Here is a 19,428-nt window from a genome sequence, read left to right as displayed (position 1 = left end):
CTCCAGAAGATAGTGGAAGATTGCCCAAGTACCTGGGGCCCTGTCACTTACATGGGAGGCGCAGATGGAGTTCCAAGCTCCTGCCTTTGGCCAGGCCCAGCCTGACTATTGTAGCCATTGGGGGAGTGAGCCAGCAGACGGAAAATCTCTTGCTCTCTCTGTTTCTCTATGTGTGTGCAACTCTGGCCTAAGTAAATAAGATAAATCTCAACAGAGAAGAAGAAAGATAAGAAAAAAGAGGGGCAGCAATATAGGATAGCCTGTAAAGCCTCTGCCTGCAATGCTGGCATTCCATAGAGGCACTGGTTTGATTCCCAGCTGCTCTACTTCTGGTCCAGCTCCATGCTAACGGCCTGGGAAAGCAGCAGTAGATGGCCTGAGTGCTTTGGCCACATCATGCACGTGGGGGACATGGATGAAGCTCTTAGCTCCTGTATTGTGCCAGACCTAGCCACTGCCATTGTAGCCATGTGGAGAGTGAACCAGTAGATGGAATATTTGTTTGTCTTTCCTCCCTCTCTGTAATTCTACCTTTCAAAGAAACAAATAATAATTTTTAAAAACAAATTGTTTTAAGAGATAAGAGAAAGAAATGAGCCAAGGAAGCAAGAGAGAAAAGGAAAGGCAGGAAGAAAAGAGAGGAGAGGAGAGGAGAAGATGGGAAGTCAGGCCCACCTAGAGTATTGGAGACATGTCTGGGCATGCCTTAGCATCCTTAGCATGCTCTGCAATAACTGAGCCTTCTCGAGTATGTGAATTAAAGAAGCTGACAGCCCCAGTATATTTCGCTGTCACTTGGTTCGAGTTATATTTGAGGTTTTCGTTTTATTGAACAATGTTTAAGCAATTTTGTACTTCAGTGTCAGCTTTGGTGATAAAATTCCCAAAGCAGCTAATTTACAAAGGGTAAAGGTTTAGCTGGGTCACAGTTAGTGAAGTGTAAAGTCCAAACAGCATCACACAGGCTTTGGCTCTGGTGAGGGGTGTGGAGACCCAAGGACTTGGACCACTTTCCTCTGCTTTTCCAGGCCATAACTAGAGAACTATATGGGAAGTGGAACACCCAGTACATGAACTAGCACCCCTGATCCATGTGGGAGACCCAGAGGAAGATCCAGTCTCTTGGCTTTGAATTGGTTCAGTTCTGGTCTTTGCAGCCATCTTTGGAATAAACCAGCAAATGGAAGATATCTCTTTGTAAACCTGCCTTTCAAATAAAAATAGCTTTTAAAAATATTTTAAAGGGCCCAGCGCAGTTGCCTAATGGCTAAAGTCCTAACCTTGCATGCACTGGGATCCCATATGGAAGCCAGTTCATGTCCTGGCTGTTCTACTCCCCATCCGGCCCCCTCTTGTGTGTGAAAGCAGTCGAAAATGGCCCAAAGCCTTGGAGCCCTGCAGCCATGTGGGAGACCTAGAAGAAATTCCTGGCTCCTGTCTTCAGATTGGCTTGGACTCCAGCCACTGCGGCTACTTGGGGAGTGAACCAGCAGACAGAAGACCTCTGTCTCTCCTCGCTGTAGATCTGACTCTCACATTAAAATAAATAGATAAATCTTTAAAAAAAATTTTTAATTAAAAAAAAGCTGTGAAATTTCTTTGGCAGTCATTGTAGCCTAGAGGTTAAAGCCATGGCCGTGACACCGGCCGCCCTCCACTCTGGGCACTGATTAATGTCTGGGTTGCTCCACTTGTGTTCTGGCTCCACCTGATGGACTGGGAAAGCAGTGAAAGATGACCAGTGCTTGGGTCCTGCCGCCCACGTGGAGGCCAGACTGAAGCTCCTGCCTTTGGCCTTTCCTGGTGGCTGAGTGTTTCAGCCGTCTGGGGAGTGAGCCAGCAGATAGAAGAATCTGTCTGTGTCTCTCACTGCCCCTCTCCCTCTTGCTTTGTTGCTTTTTCAAAATAAATAAACAGTTGTGAAAACAATCCTGAAGTTTATCAATAGCATGTCATTGTACAGTTTCTATTAAACTGTTTTATTTATTTATTTGAGAGCATGCGATGGTGGTGAAAGAGGGTGCTTTTACATATGCTGGTTTGCTTCTCAAGTGCCTACATCCGGGTCTCCGTCAAGGACAGCAGGGACCCAAGCCGTGGGCCATCCTCCCCTGCCTTCCAGCTGCATGACAGGAAGCTGAATGGAAAGCTGAAGAGCCAGAGCTCAGCCCAACTCTCTGACATGAGATGTGGCTGTGCCGAGTGGCCGCAGGACTTCCCGGGTTATAACTTCTAAGTTAGTGATAGCATGCTCTTGTGTTTGTTTCCCTTTCATTTATTTGGTAATTTTTTATCACTTTTTTCTAAAAGCAAATAGTATTACCATCAACATTTAGAAATGTTTAGTGTCCCTTTTGCCACTAGAGAAAAAAATGTAAAATATCCAAATAAATATTCCTTTCAAAGCACTCTAATTATAGCTGTTTACCTGGATAATTATGCTTTGAAGTAGAATTGGTACCTCATATATCTAATCTTGCTGTTAGAAAATCTTAATGTTGTTTCTTTCAAAAATGTGTTTTGTTTTGTTTTGTTTTGTCTTTTAAGTCGTGGAAGTATGGGCCGGGAGAAGAATGACAAAGCCCTTGCCTCTGCCACCGTGCGTCCAAACACCTTCATGAGGGGAGGCAGCAGTAAAGACCTGCTGGACAATCAGTCTCAGGAAGAACAGAGGAGGGAGATGCTGGAGACAGTGAAGCAGCTCACCGGAGGCGCAGACGCCGAGGCGGAGCGCAGCAAGGCACGGGAGTCAGGTGAGGCTGCGGCAGCGCGCACAGACGCTCACCCTTCCACCTGCAAGGGCTGAGATTTTACACCTCTTGGGATGAATTTCAGAGTCATCCCATGATAGTAGCTTATATAATGGTGCCTTAAAAGTTCAAAAAAAAAAGCTGCATAATTTTGTGTGCCTTTGCTCAGCAATTAGTACATTTCCTGGTTTCTCTATTGATTCTTGTGGTGAGCTCCTCTTGCTATGTAAAACAATTCAGATTTTTTTTACAGACTCCTTTGACACCCTTATTTAGGTTGACGATTGAATGCGTATGCTGTGGAGAGCCCTGTTAAAGTTTGAAAATCCTCACGTTTTAAACAGTGTATTTAAATTTAATCTACTTCAAAGAATGAAGGAGAAATCTACACATATTGAACTGTTGCAAGAAAACCAGCAGGAGGCTGTCAGGTTGTCTTCTGTGGCCTTCTGCTCCCCGGGTGTGTGTGTGTGTGTGTGTGTGTGTGTGCATATTGACAAAGGAGCCTCTCAGAGAGTGCTTCACAATGACCTCCATGTTTAGCCTATCTGTCTGAGTTTCTTCATTTGTTATGTGGGGAGAAGCACACCTTCCTATAAGGCCATTATTTTTCAGTTTGCTGTTGCCTTCCAGGCCTGTGTTTGTGAATCAAATTAAAATCATCTCATTGTGAAAATTAGAGAGAGAGAAGAGGATGGGTCAGGAATGAGGGCAGTGCTCCTAAATCTCTTTTGTGAATTACATGAAATTTGTCCACATTATATAACTTGTTGATTTAAAAGTGTTAGCCACAATCGTTCAAAATATTTTTTTTTTAAGTTATAGAATAAGACAGAAAAATCCATTTTCTAGTTCACTCCCCAAATAACCACAAGTCTGGAGATGGGCCAGGTAGAAGCCAAAAGTCTGAACCTTCATCCAGTTTCCCACAAGGAATACAGGGCTCCAGCTGCTTAGGCCATCCTCTGCTGCTTCTCCAGGTGCACTGGAGCGAGTGGAAGCAGAGGAGCACTCTGATACGGTATGCTGCTGTTGCAGGTGGCAGCCCAAACCCGCGAGCCACAGCACCAGCCCCCACAAGATTGTTATGAATGAGAAGTTGGTTACATATAAATGCTCAGAACATTACCTGATAAATATAAAGGTTTCAGCAGGTACTATATATCATCTTGATGATACCGGTAGTAATGAGTGATAAAAAAGTTTAAGGAATTTCACCATCTTTAAGTTTTGAAAGGTAGTGTATCAGAGAAGGAGAGTGAGTGGGATCATCATCCCCCTGTGGATTCGGTCCCCAGGTGCAAATAGCCAAGTCTGAACCAGTAGAAGCCAAGAAAGCCCAGAATTTAGGCCATCATCTGTTTCCCAGGTGTGTTAGCAGGAAGCTGGAGCCGAAGTACTGAGTGCCTTAGACTCCACAGGTACCAGGGGTATGCCCAGTGGTGGCTTTACCGGTGAAGCCCCCACTCCCTTTAAATCCTAGTCATAAAGTAATATAGATTGTTCATGATATTTATATACTTTTCAAATTCTTGCAACCACAGTCACTAAATAAACTTCTGAGATAAACTGAGGTATCTTTTGCCAAATGACATATACCTCAGATCATGTGGTTTTAGGGATATGTGCATTCCCTGTATGGGTTAGGGCCTTTTGGAATATTTGCATAGGATATGCAAATAAGATATGCAAATATCTCTGTAGAGTGTAGGATAGCACAGCTGCTCTCTGTATATTTATTGTCTAGGTGTATTCATCATTGGTAAGTATTAAGTATTTGATCTCTTTTTTTCTGTGAGTCAACAAAATCTTTACCTAGTAATTTCACAAAAGATTTAAACTGCAAAGAATGCTTAAGAGGAGCAGAAATTAGTTCTAAGAGTATTTAACAAAGGAAGTTTCTTGAATTGGGGACCAGGGTATGGAGGGGCTATCACTGTCCTTATCTTCGTATCATCATGGTGTCTGATATCTTTTGAAAGCTTGGTGTTTATTAGGTAATTGGGTATTTCATAGGGTTAATTTCTCACCACAATGGCCTTATAGGATGGTAGATACACTTACCCAAGATAACAAATGAGAACATGGAAGTGCAGATTAAATATGGGGCAATTTTTAAAGCATGATCTGATCAGATCCTCTAATAACATACACGTTAATAAAAATGGGTAGGTTTGCAGGAGGGAGCAGATATGGAGTAGAGAGGAATCGCATTTCGGAGACAGCAGAGATCATAGCATATTTAAACACCTATCACAACTAGTCAGCAGGGCCCTGACCTGGGAGGACTGTGAACTCTTCAGGTTCTCTTCATCAAAATCCAACTATCATAGTTCATCATGTTCTGAAGCTTTGTTAATGGTTACTATAGGTTTTGAAGGTACTTAGTACTATTCTAAAATAAAGTTTCTGTGTCCTGCTTTTAGGTCTTGCTTCATAAAACTTATATTTGTTAAATATTTTTACTTAAAAAAAAATGAAGAAACACCTGTATACTAGCAATCACAATCCCACCATTTTAGTGATAACTTTTGTCATTTTTCATCCTCTCATTATTTTTTAATGTCTCTAGTAATGAAACCAGAAACTTCAGCAATGTCGGTCCCTGAGAAGCCTGCATTTTCAGAAGATGAGATGGAGAGAAAGTCCAAATCTATCATTGATGAGTTTCTACACATTAATGATTTTAAGGTAAATAAATAGGAATTACCAACAATGCAGAAGGGAGGAATGATAGTTTTGTTCTGTTCTAAAATCAGTGTCATCATGAGCTGATACAAATCCTATATGTATCAGGTCCTACATAATTTGCATTGTTTCATAATATAATTTGCTGTATTGAATGAAGAGAAAAGAGAATGTGTGCTCACCCATCCCCACCAAGGGAAAAACAAGTTGGCTTTGATAAATAGTTTTCAAAGTTTTGTTCATATATTTATTTGAAAGGCACTGTTGTATGTATAGAAAAAGATAGAGATCTTTGATCCACAGATTACTCACCAAATGCCCACAATAACCAATGTGAAGCAGACTGAAGCCAGGAGTCTGGAACTCTCGAGGTCTCCTGCATGGGTGACAGAGACCCAAACACCGAAGCCATCATGTGCTGCCTCCCACGTTAACAAGGAGCTGGAACCTTCCTCCACATCCCAACTGGGAAGTGGGGATTCCAGTGACATCAGCTGTGCTATATGCCTACCCCTGATTTTGATATTAATGAACAAAAAATAACATGATGAAGAGGCACTCTGGGCACTCTATAAAAATCTGTCATAGTCTTTGCATCCATTTTGTTATTTTCATATTAGCATTTGGAGTGTGACTGGCATTACTTTTTCTTTATTTCATAGATGGAAAACTCATTGTGCCAGGATCAGACAGCCTAAGTGAGAACTGTGTAGGACGTGGCATTAAATTTGCCCTCTTAATGTTTTTCGTCTTGAACCTAATTTTTAGATGATAGTGAATAAGATAGACTTGCTTCCTGTTGTCATGAGCCCTGCAGTCCAGAAGCAGTGATCAAGTGTAAACAGATACATTAGCAAAAAGTTACTAGTATTATAGTTAGAATGATGCTACTATATCACTGGAACCTTAAGGGAGATTATTTAGCAGGATCATATCATTTAAAATTGTCTTAATATATTTGTCAGATATTTTAACTACTTTTTATTAGACATTATTAAGAATTCCTGAGCCCAGTGCAATACCCTAGTAGCTAAAGTCCTCTCCTTGCATGTGCCAAGATCCCATATGGGTGCCAGTTTGTATCCTGACTGCTCCACTTCCCTTCCAGCTCCCTGAAAGTGGTCTGGTAAGGCAGTAGAGGATGGTCTGGGGCCCTGGGATCCGAACCCACGTGGGAGACCCAGAAGAAGCTCCTAGCTCCTGGCTTCAGACTGGCTAAGCTCTGGCCATTGTGGCTACTTGGGGAATGAGCCAACATATAGAAAATCTTTTTTTTTTTTTCTGTCTCTCCTTCTCTCTGTAAATCTAACTTTCTAATAAAAAATAACAATTTAATAAGTTATTTAAAAATTCCTTCAGTGTTGCAGATACAGTGTCCTCAGTGGCTAAAGTCCTTGCCTTGCATGTTCTGCAATCCCATGTGGATGCTGGTTCGTGTCCCCGCTGCTCCACTTCCTTTCCAGCTCCATGAAAATGGCGTGAAAAGGCAGGGGAGGACGGCCCGGAGCTTAGGGCCCAGTACCCACGTGAAGACCTGGAAGAAGTTCCTGGCTCGGCTCAGCTTCGGCCGTTGTGGCCACTTGGGGAGTGAACCAGAGGACAGAGGATCTTTCTGTCTCCTCTCTATAAATCTGACTTTCTAATAAAAATAAATAAACCTTAAAAAAATAAGAATTCCTTCAAAATCACTTGTTTTTTGACAACCTAACCATTATCTGCTTTTGACATACACAGTTGCCTTAATTAGGCCAACCTTTTGAAATCTTCATGCTTGTGAAACTGTCTAAAATTCAGAAAAATATACTGAGAAATTTTTGATGATGAATGATGTAGATAAGAGTGCTTTGGAGAAACCCTTGAAAATGCAGCAAAATAAATAGTTAACATTAACTTGGAAATTACCAAAGAATATACTTACTATAATGAAATCCATTTGTTAAGAATACTGGAAAATCGGAGTTCTCGTAAATGGACAATTCAGCTTGGTTGGGGTTAGGTAGCATGGATGAAGGGAGCTGTGAAAAATTCATGAGATGGTTCAAGAATTGAGAATACTGAAAATCAGTAAGGAAAAAAGTTAAGAATTGGTTTCAGACATAGTTTGGAGGCTGTGTAAAGTTAATGTGTGAAAAAACTCTTTGAAGGAGAAAAATGTGATCCTGTGATGAGCTGGAGTAAGGGAGGAAAAAAGCATAGTGATGCTGAAGTGCTGTGGGAAAGCCCTCAGGAGGACCGTGAGGCCAAGCCTGCACCGTGGGGCAGTCAGCTAACGGCCATAGGGCTCCACGGTGCAGGGTACAGGGCTGCTGTGCTTGCCAAACCCATAAAACAACCAAGTAGCTGTCGGAGAGCTTACCATGTGCTTGGCTCTGTTCTGTGTATTTTATGTTTTAGCTCATGAAAGCCTTATCACATCCATTTGAAGTTGATACTGCAAAGATTTTTACAAATCAAGAAATTGAGATGCAAAGATGTAGAGTAACTTGCTCAGTACAATATAGTTCATAAGTGGCAAGTTCAGAATTCAAAGTAACTCATTCAGCTTCTGAGCAGACTTATGCTTTCTATCCTTATTTTCAGGATATCTGTGTGTCATGCTAAAGACTTATAGACCTATCCTGGTGGAGGAGCTTTCCAACACTATAGTAGCCACTATTGTTATTAAAAGTAATAGCATGTATTTACAGAACATCTTACTTTACCTGCCAATAGACCAAATGCTTCATTATTTTTTTAATATACATTTCTCACAGTGGCCCTATATTAGGAAGCCTAGGCTGAAAAGTTAAATTCTGTTCTGAAACTTTCACATTACTCCAGTATTCAGTCTGCATCTGACTCAGCTGTTTTTAGCCTCAGTATTGTAATTGAATGCCTAAACTGTGCTGGCCATATTTTAGGGATAGTCCTGCATATGCCACATAATGTAGCCTGCTGCAGTTTATGGTCTAATGGAAAGATACAGACAAGCCTGGCCCTGAAGATACTTAGTCGGTAAACAAGCAACAGAAAGGAAAGAAATGTTTCATTGCAAAGAGAAAAATTAGGGGATATGATAACTAGTAACAGGACAGAGAAGACATCAGGAGGCCTCACTTCAACTGAAAACCCAAGGATAAGCAAAAGCAATCATGAGAAAATCAAGCAGGACAAAATGATGTTAGAAATATTACGGTGTATTTAGTTGACCTTGTCTGCAGACACGGTGAGTTAATTCCTGGTTAAAAAAATACCTAATCACTCCATATTAAATATTGAAGATTAAATACTTAACGTTTCTTCCCTCCTAAAAGTTCAATAATGTCAGTGCACTGAAAATGAAGTTAAAAACCCAAAAAGATATGGGACCAGTGCTGTGTTATAGTAAATTGATCCAGAGCTTGTAGCATCAGCATGCCATGAGTGCTAATTCCAGTCCCAGCTGCTCCATTTCCAATTCAGTTACCTGCTAATGTGCCTGGAAAAGCAATGGAACATAGCCCAAAGCCTTGGGCCCCTCACCACAAAGGGGACCCTGAAGAAGTTGCAGGCTCCTGGCTTCAGACTGGCCCAGCTCTGGCCATTGTGGTGATTTAAGGAGTGAACCAGCAAGTAGAAGATCTCTCTCTGTTTCTCCTTCTCTCTGTAATTCTGCCTTTCTAATAAAAAACATAAATCTTTTTAGGCCCGGTGCAGTAGCCTACTAGCTAAAGTCGTCACCTTGCATGTGCCAGGATCCCATTTGGGTGCCAGTTTGTACCCTGGCTGCTCCACTTCCCATCCAGCTCCCTGCTTGTGGCCTAGGAAAGCAGTCAAGGACGGCCCAAAGCCTTGGGACCCTGCATCTGCACAGGAGACCCAGAAGAGGCTCCAGGCTCCTGGTTTCAGATCGATGCAGCTCTGGCCTTTGCAGATCTTCCTTTCTGTCTCTCTTTTTATATCTGACTTTCCAATAAAAATAAAATGAATCTTTAAAAATAAATAAATCTTTTTTAAGAGAAAGTTAAAGAGCATAGAAATAGAAGTAACATGATAGCTGGCTGAATGTTTAAAAAATGCCGGTGTGAAAAGACAAGAGAAAGCCAACTGTTGTTTTATTTAATTATTATTTTTTTAATTTTTATCAGCTTTAAATGCAGAGCAACAGAAAGAGATAGATCTTTTATTCGCTAGTTACTCCCCTGATGCCCGTAAGAGTCGAGTCTAGGGCAGACCAAAACAGGCCTGGAGCCCTACCTAGGCCTCAGATGAGTAGCATGGACCCAAACACTTGAGCCGTCATCTGATGCTTCCCACAATGTATTAGCTGGAAGCAGTGTTGAAAATTGTGCAACTTGAACTTGAATCTGCACTCTGATATGGGATATAAGAAGCCCTAGCTGAACTTTAACCTGTTGTTAGAAACACAACACTAGTTGACTATTTTAGATTAAAGGAGACAAAAGAGATATCACAACATGTCCTGTCATATCCCAGTCTCATTTGTAGTCAACAATAGTGAGAAGCTACTTTGGATATTTGAGAATAATTTTAAAAATTTGAGTATGTACTGTCTATCACCTAACATGTTTGCATTTTTTATTTTAGAAAAAATTGGGAAGAAAGATAATTCCCAATCGCTGGTTCACTCTCCAAATGCCCATGACATATGACCAGAGCCAGAGTTGAGAGCTGGGGCCCCAATCTCTACCTTCCGCATTTATGGCAGGGAACCCAGTTACTTGAGCCATCACGGCAGCTGCTTCTGAGTTTTGTATTACCAGGAATCTGGAACTGGAGCCAGGATTGGACCCAGTCACTGCAATATGGCACATGGAAGTTCTAACCAACATTTTATATATATTTGAAAGGCAGGGGAATAAATTTCTATTTAAATAAAAAATTATTCATTCATTCGTTTGAAAGGCAGAGTTAGGGAGAGAGAGGTGGTTCATCTGCTGATTGACTCCCCAGATGTCTGCCAGGAGTGGGCCAGGCCAGAGCAGGATCCAGGAACTCGGTCTAGGTCTCCCCATGGGTGACAAGGATGCAACCACTTTGAGCCATTGCCTGCTGCCTCGCTGGGTGTGAACCTCATCGCCAAGCTGGGATGGAGAGCAGAGCTGTGGCTCCAAGTCGGGGATCCCTAGTGGTGTCTTTAACTTTTGCACTAAGGCAGTTACTGAACCCTATACCACAAGGACTGCTTAATCATATTACTGAAGTTTAACTTTACCATACAGGAAGACTTTGGAAGTCATTGAATTGGACAGACAGAATAAACTCAGTTGCCACATTAAGGTTTTTGAATCATGACATTGAATTTCTAATTTATAAAATACATTTTAGTTTTTTAAATAATTAAAGTGGATTACCATTAAGTGTATTTTGACTCTAGTCCTTTAGATTATCTTTACTAAGCTTATTAGCCCATTAAAGAAATACCATTCTTTTTTAACATGACTACTATTGTCCATATCAGCTTACATTTTACTGAACTATATTTTGTTAAACAAAAACTTGGAAATGATAACTATCTTCATGGAAGTTTCTAAGTTTGTCATTAAGTTTTAAAAATGTAACATTTTTCTTAATGCTGGATTTTGGAATAAGCCTTTCTTTACTGTTTGAACAGGAAGCCATGCAGTGTGTGGAAGAGCTGAATGCCCACGAGCTGCTACATGTTTTTGTGAGAGTGGGAGTGGAGTCCACTCTGGAAAGGAGCCAGATCACCAGGGATCACATGGGCCAGTTACTCCATCAACTGGTGCAGTCAGGCAAGCTCAGCAAACACAACTATTTCAAAGGGTCAGTGCCCTCCTGCAGAATGCTCTTCAGTTCCTGGGCTCTTAAGATGAAAATTGTGTCCTTTGTAATATATTCATGTGCTATAATTCTCATGCATTGATGATATGCTGGATGGTGTGATGGCATTTTATGGACTGCGCTGGGAAATAAGGTTTTCTTCTAAATTTCTGTGTATTGCTACACCTGTATCATGATGTTTGTACAGAAAAAGGAAACCCTTAGTCTTTGGGAAACTCTGAGGCCTTCATCAGCTCACTTACATGTAAACCTTTGCATGTTTTTTCAGGAAAATTAATCTTTTTGATAAACCGTACACATTTGGACCAGAGTACACTTGTCTGTCTACCCAAACCCCATTGATAGATAGATGGATACATACGTAACACACTTGCATACATACACATACACGTACATACATACATATTGGCTTTGTGGTGCTCTTAGTGGCTGGTTGGGGAGATCTAGCTCTCATTGGTGGTGTATCCATTTCTGTCAGGTTCTTAACATATTTGCCATCATCATAAGTACATGAATCAGATTCTTTGAGATATAACAACAGAATCTTACCAGACTTCTAACACAACCAGGTTCTAAACTCAATGCTTAAGGTAAAAGTTACATACAGTAAAAATTTTGTTTTAGGAGCCTCATTGTACCAACTGCAAAATAGAACCACACCCAGGACTGACAGGTGCCCATTCTGTCCTAAAGAACTGAGGTCTTCTAAGGTCTAGACATCAAAATTGCAGTATGCTCATCCTCATTTGAGTATATACTTAACTATGTATGCATTGAGTCAAATGATGTAAGAATTATTTTTATTATTTGAAGTTTTATTTTCTCTTTGTAAATATTTCCTCCCAAGTTCATATTCTTAACAAAGTAATTATGCATTGATGAAATACCATCATGTATCTTTATGTAGTGTATCATTTAAGATATGGCAATCTTCTAAAATACTACACTGGTTAAATACCATAATTGTACCTAGGAGTAAACATTATTCATTCAGTTTTGCAAGAAATGATGACACTACCTTCAAACTCCTGCACAATGTATAGTTGTCCCCAAGAACATTAAAAGCTTTTTCAGCAATAAACCTCATTTCTCTGAAAATAGCAAGACTTGCTGTGGTTGCTGACCTTAAAGCCAGCATCATTTCCTAGTTTAAAAGGAAAACCTACAGTTCATTCAGGTAAAGAGAGTGAGAGCAAATGAGCTTACCGACATAGACCTTCACTGTCAATCACATGGGCTTACCGATAGAGACCAACACTATCAATCAAATAGACATCTGCCCTCGGCCCGCTTGAAACTGCAAGTCCCTAGAAGCTATCATTGAAGTAGTTATTATTCCAGTTTATATCTGTTTTGTGTGCATGATACATTCTCCATAAAATTCTGGAAATAAAAAACAGTACATTACTATTTAGCACTTCAGGTGTCTTCAAACCACTCAGAAGTTGATTTGTATCTAGAAAGACCCAAGGAAAACTAATTCATTGGCTCATTGAATTTGTGAGGTACTTGCTGGGTTTTAGGTACCTCGAACATTTATATTCCCTTTTGTGTGATTCTTTGAAGCAAACATGTCGTATCCAGACATGGTCGCTGCCCTTTCATTGTTGGTAGTAGTTTTACTGCTGCTGGCAGTGACCAAAATTGTACCATTTTGTTTAGTTAGAAATGAAATGAACACTTTTGTATCTTAGCAATTATTTCATCTTTCTTTAACCCAGCTTCTTTTTGCAGCAAACAGACATTGCAGCAGTTCTAGAGCTCTTTTTGGATTGAGACTTGCCCCGGCCATCTTAAAACTACAAACTGTAAAATTGTACACTATAGCTTTCTGAATGAATAGTCCTGATAATTAAATACCCACTTGTTTCTAACATGGAAATAAGAAGTCTGTGCAAATAGATCAAGATTTATCAATTCCTTCTAAATAAAGTAATGCGGGTTGTTTAGAGAGGCCATTTCCTTGGAGCCACAGAAGTACCCTGGTCTTTTGTCTCTTTAATTCCAATTTGCAATGTGGCCCGGCTAGCTCAGTCGGTAGAGCATGAGACTCTTAATTCCAATTTGCAGAGGTTTCTTTCCTTGTGTGATACTGTAGAATATCTGAAATCAGCTTGTGTGGGTGCTGCTGGTGCTCACATACCAACCTCTTATTTGCTGGAGAAGCAGTTTGTCCCAGCTCCCTAAGCTAGTGATGATTCAGGGAAACAGAAAAAGTGGGAGACTTCCAGGAGATCCCCATGAGCCACCTGTTAATATTTCTCCCTACAGTTCCCTTTAGCACTGCTGCTACTAAGTAATAAAGCAAGCAAATTTCAAATGGACTTTACAGAGAAGTTTAGATCCTTTGGAATTGTCATAAGCATAACAGTTGATACAGATTTATGCACACGCGTACACCTCTACAAAGACATCAAGCAATTCTCGAAATTTTCAGTACTTGAATAGCCTATAACTTAAATTAGGTAGGGAGGTAGAAACATTGTTGTGTAGGTAGGTACATTTCGAACTCTGTTAATAGAGTCATTTTAAATAATGATTGCTGAAAACATTTTAAAAGCTCTCTAGTAGAAGTGGTTGAGACCTGGGATGGGTGGGAGGGTGGGTGGGGCTTCTCTCTTTGTTTCTTCCCTGATCCCAGATACAGGGGGGCAAATGATAATATTAGTGTGGAAATAATGGTCTTCCCCACTTACCTGTAGCCCTTGACCCTTTGTACCCTAATCAACTATGTAAGATTATTTGGAAAAAAAAATCAAAATCCATGAAAAAAAAAAGTGGTTGAGTGTAGTTCACTATTAAGTGACATTGAGATGACTTTGAGAATGAAGACAGTGAAAATCACAGCTAACAGTAGACAGGAAATGTGTACCCTTTGGGAAGCGTGACATGTTAATGTTCCACTTTGGTTTTTTGTTTTATTATCATTCTTATTTTCCATTATACCATTTGTTAGGTATAGGACTTCCCCCTCTCTTCCCCGTCTCCCCTCTCTGTCGTCCCCTGTATTTTACGGTAATACAGTCCTTCAGCTGTAATCTCAAATCCAGCTTTCTGTTCTTTACATGTGTTGTGACATGGTACATGTAAGCAATGATACTCTAGTATCTTGTTGTCAGGGTATATTTAATGGTTATATTGGGGCCTTCTTTTATTCTGGAGTAGAGATGTTTATTGCAGTTCTTTATTTACTAATATTCTAGTCTTCATTACACTATTCATTTATGAGATTGCAAGTGTATCCTTGCTTATCTATTTATCTTTTTGTTGTGTATTTCAGATGAAAGTTGTCTTATATCAGAGAGAACAGACTGTATTTGTCCTTTCAGGATTGGCTTATTTCACTGAGTATAATGGTCTCCAATTGGAACTGCTTTGTTGCAAGTGTTATAATTTCATTCTTTTTAATGGCTGAATAGTATTCCATCAAGTAAATGTATTACAGTTTCTTTATCCAATCCTCCTTCAGTGGGCATCTAGGTTGTTTTCATGTCATTGTTATTATGGATTGTGTTGCTGTGAATACAGGGGTGCAAGTTGCTTTCTCAAATGTAGGTGTCACTTCTTATGGATATAGTCCCAGAAGTGAAATTTCTGGATCATACAGTAGATGAATTTTCAGTTGTCTGAGCACTTTCCATACTGACTTCCATAGTGGCTGCACAAGTCTACAGTATCACCAGCAGTGGAATAGAGTACCTTTTCCCCAACGTTCTCACCAGTAGGTGTTATTAGAGTTCTGTAAGTAGGAAGTTCTCACTTAAACCTCAGTGTGGTTTTCATTTATATTTCCCTTATTGCTAGGGAGCATGAACATTTTTTCATATTTGTTAGCCATTTAAGTTCGTTCCTTTGAAAAATGCCTGTTCATTTCCTTAGCCCATTGCTAAACTGGTTGGTTTGTCTTGCTGTTGCTGTGTTTCTGGAGCTCTTTGTATATCCAGAGTGTTAGTCCCCCATCATTGCATAGTGTGCGAAGATTTCCCCCAGAAGGTTGCCTCTTCACTTTGTTGACCATTTCCTTTTGCTGTATGGAAGCTTCTTAGTTTGATGTAAACCCATTTGTTTATTTTGGCCTTGACTGCCTGTGCTTTCTAGGAAGTCTTTGCCTATGCCTGTGTCTTATAGAGATTTCCATGTTTTCTTCTAATAGTTTGATGGTTTCTGGGTAAAAATTTAGATGGAAATCCTGTTTCTTCTGCGTGTGACTATCCAATTGCCCCAACATTTGTTGAAGGTAGCCTTTTCCCTTGGGTTATTTTCTGTTCTCTTGTCAAAGGTTAGTGGGATATACATGTGTGGGCTCTCTTCTGGGGTTTCTGTTCTGTTCCATTGATCTTCTCTGTTTCTGTACCAGTACCAGATGCTTTTGATAACCACTGTCCTGTGATATGTCTTAAGGTCTAGAACTGTGATTCCTCCAGCTTGATTTTTATTCTTCAAGGTAGCTTTGGCTATCTGTGGTATCTTGTGTTTCCCATAACTTTGTATCATTTTGTCCAGCTCTGTGAAGAATGTTATTGGGAATTTGATTGGGATTGCATGAAAATCTATATATTACTTTTGGTAATATGGACATTTGGATGGTGTTGATTCTACCAATCAAGGAATGTGGTAAATTTCTCCAACTTTCAAAGTCTTACTCTATTTCTTTTTTTAATGTTTTGTAATTTTCCTCAGGGATCTTCAACAGCTTTGGTTAGGTTTATTCCAAAGTATCTTAAGGTTCTTCTTCAGTGTTTTAAAAGGAACTGTTCTAACTGGTTCTTTTTCAGCCCAGGAGTTGTTTTTGCATAGTAGGCCATCAAATTATGTTCATTTATTTCATACCATTCCCCCTTACCAGACACTCTCATAAGTTGTAATAGTCTCTATATTGAGCCTTTTCATTCTCCTGGGTATAGAATCATGTGATGTACAAACAGATAATTTGACTTCCTATTTTCAAATTTGAATTCCTTTAATTTTTTTCTTGCCTCATAGTGCTAATGAGAACGTCCAGAACTTTGTTGGATAGCAGTGGTGATAGTGCACATCCTTTTCTAGTTCTAAATGTTAGTGGAAAAGCTTCCAGTCTGTCCCCATTCAATGTGGGGCTAGCATTGGGTTTGATCGTGTTATAGAATGTTTCTTGTGTGCCTATCTTATTTAAAATTTTTAGTATGAAGTGGTGTTGGATTTTATCAAATGCTTTCTCTACATCTGTTTAGACAATCATTTGGTTTTTGTTCTTCATTTTGTTGATATGATTTATCGTGTTTATTGATTTGCATATATTAAACTGTCCCTGCATGCCAGGGATAAATCCCTTGTGGTCCAGTGAGTGAGCAGTCTGATATATTGTTGAATTCTATTGGCTAGTATTTTGTTGAAGATTTTTGCATCTTTGTTCATCATGTAGTTCTCTTTTATCTGTTGTCTCTTTTATCTGTTATCTTTTATCTAGTTTTGATACTGTAGTGATGTTGGCTTCATAGAAAGACTTTGGAAGTCTTACCCCTCTTTTTCATTTGTTTTGCATAGATTGTGGAGTGTTGGTATCAATTCTTCTTGGAATGTTTGGTAGATTTCAGCAGTGAAGCCTCTGGTCCTGGCTTTTCTTTGTTGGAAGGGATTTAATTACTGATTCAATCTCCATTTTGATTATAAGTTTATTTAGATTTTCTGCTGCTTCATGGTTCAGTTTTGGTAAATAGTACGTGTTCATGTGCCCACTTCTTGAAGGTCTTCTGATTTGTTGGCATATAGTTGCTTGTAGTATACTGTTCCTGATTATTCTGTGTATAGTCATTGGGGATGGCTAGTGCCTTTTTTTCTCTCTCTCTCTTTGTGTTTTTGAGACACATTTGTAGGGATGGTCTAATAGTAGTGAAGTCTTTCAGCTTTATTTGCTTTGGAAGTATTACATTTTGAAACACAAATGAGAGCTTTACTGAATATGTTATTCTGGGCTGACAGTTTTTGTTTTAGAATCTGGAATATGTCACTCCATTGTCTGCTGTCCTGAAGAGTCTCCTCTGAGAAGTCTGCAGTGAGTCTGATTGGTGTTCTATATGTTAAATGATGCCTGTTTCAGTATTTTTTCTGTGTGTTCAACTGAAGGGAGCTTGATAATAATATGTCTGGGTAAAGATCATTAAATCAAATCTGTTTGGGGTTCTCTGCCTTTCCTGTATTTGGCTTCCCCTAGTATTCCCAATGTTTGGAAAGTTCTCTTTTATAATTTTATTGAATACATCCTGCAATCCTTCTTCTCTTTCCACTCCTCCAGAAACTCCTATCACCCTTATATTTGATCTTGTGATGGTGCCATTCAGTTCTTTCATTTGAGAGGCAGATTTTACAGAGAGGGTAGGAGAGACAGACAGAAGTCTTCCATCTGCTAGTTCATCCCCCTAAATGACCACAATAGCCAGAGCTGAGCCAATCCGAAACCAGGAGCCAGTGCATCTTCCAGGACTCCCACATGGGTGCAGGGTCCCAAAGCTTTGGGCCATCCTCTGCTGCTTTCTCAGGCCACAATCAAGTTGGGAAATGGAGCAGCCAGGACGCAAACTGGTGCCCAAGTAAGATGCTGGCACTGCAGCTGGAGGATGAGACTGCTGTACCACCATGCTGCCCTTTAATGTATATTTTTAAACATTTAAAAATTTTATTTATTGGACTCATAGAAAGAGAGTTCCTGTCTGCTGGTTTAGTCTACAAGTATCCCCTGGGACTGGGCCAAGACCTTTCTAAGTCTTGCACATGGGTGGCAGGAACTCCGTTACGTGAGCCAGCATTGTTCCTTCCATGGTCTGCATTCCCAGGAAGCTGGAGTGAGGAGGCAGAACTGAGAATCAGTTCAGGTACTCCAGTGTGGGATACTGGTGTCTTAACTGCAAGACCAAAAACTCCCAATATTATATTTAATTGACACATCCTAATCTATACAATTATGAGATACAACGTGATGTTTTGATGCATGTATACAATGTGGGATAATTAAGTCAAGCAATCATTTCATTTACCATATTTGTGGTGCCACATTTGAAATGTATTACTCATTATTATTAAATATGTAATAACATTGTTATGGCTTACAGTGAATTTGCTATGTATGTGGTAGTCAACTTTTCATAATTATAACAAAATCTATGAGACAGGCTACCTTGATAGAGAAAGGAGATTTATTTTGGCTTGCAGTTCACAGACTTGAGATTGGGCAAGGCTTTGGTTCAGCCTCTGGTGATGGCTTCTTCCTGCACAGTTCCTGAGGTGGCACAGGGCACTGCGTGGCAGTAGACTGGGAAAATGAGTGTCTGTACTCTGTCATTCTCTGGTCTGTCAAGCCGGCATGAGAATCATGGAGATCCCACCACCCTAATGACCTCATCTGATCTCAATCACCTCAAAAAATCTACAATTGGCTTAATTTTCTGTCCTGTTAGTAACATTAATTTATGACATTAGGTTTTAAACTTCTGTGTTTATTTGGGGGTCAAATATTCAAGCAGTATCAGTGCAATAGACTCAAAACTGATACCCCCCTCATCTGAATGTTTTGGCACTAACTAAAACCCTCTTTCAGCCCTCTACACTCTGAGCTCCTTGGCATCAGACAACCATCATTCTTTTCTCCACTTTTTAAAGTGAGATCATTTGTCCTGTCTAACTTATTTCACTTACCCTGATATCCTCCAGATTTAAACACAGAAATGATAGAATTTCCTTATTTCAGAGGTCCAGTTATAATCTGTTGTGTGTATATGCTCCACACTTTCTTAATGTGTTCATCTGCTGATGGACACTTTGATTTTTTTTCTTTATTTTTGACTATCTTTATATGATTAATTAGGGCACAAAGGTTCAAGGGCTACAGGAAAGTGGGTAAGACTATTATTTTCACATTCTCTTTTTTTGTATCTAGGGTAAAGGAGGAGATAAAGGAAGAAGCCCCACCCAGCCTCCCACCCATGCCCCTGATGTGGGGCATGCTCCACGGGTCTTACTCAAGTGGTTTGGATAGTTCAACAGTTATGAATTGCTGCCAATCTCACCATTCCAAGCACGATGAAGTCGCTGCAGAATCCACTGATTGACATAGTCCATCTTAGAGTCTCCATTTGCCTAGTTTTTCACTGCCAACATATGGCTGGGGTAGTTGATTGATTTGTTCTGTCCTCTGTTGTGGTGCCAGGTGTCCTCTGCAGGTTCTGATAGACTG

General features: G+C 40.0%; 1 protein-coding gene across 12 annotated transcripts in view; it reads left to right on the top strand.

Annotated features, from left to right (window-relative positions):
* Positions 1-19,428, top strand: part of EIF4G3 (eukaryotic translation initiation factor 4 gamma 3) — a 352,621-nt gene that overhangs the window by 311,351 nt on the left and 21,842 nt on the right. For all 12 annotated transcript variants that reach the window (XM_058676306.1, XM_058676302.1, XM_058676366.1 and 9 more), the window contains 3 exons: positions 2,548-2,753; positions 5,323-5,441; positions 11,032-11,204. In XM_058676306.1, coding sequence (XP_058532289.1) covers positions 2,548-2,753; positions 5,323-5,441; positions 11,032-11,204 — 498 coding nt within the window. The remainder of the gene's footprint in view (positions 1-2,547; positions 2,754-5,322; positions 5,442-11,031; positions 11,205-19,428) is intronic.

Source organism: Ochotona princeps, chromosome 2, assembly GCF_030435755.1.
Source record: "Ochotona princeps isolate mOchPri1 chromosome 2, mOchPri1.hap1, whole genome shotgun sequence".
Taxonomy (NCBI): domain Eukaryota; kingdom Metazoa; phylum Chordata; class Mammalia; order Lagomorpha; family Ochotonidae; genus Ochotona; species Ochotona princeps.
The sequence above is the reverse complement of the archived record's forward strand: the minus strand, read 5'-3'. Positions and strand labels throughout refer to the sequence as shown.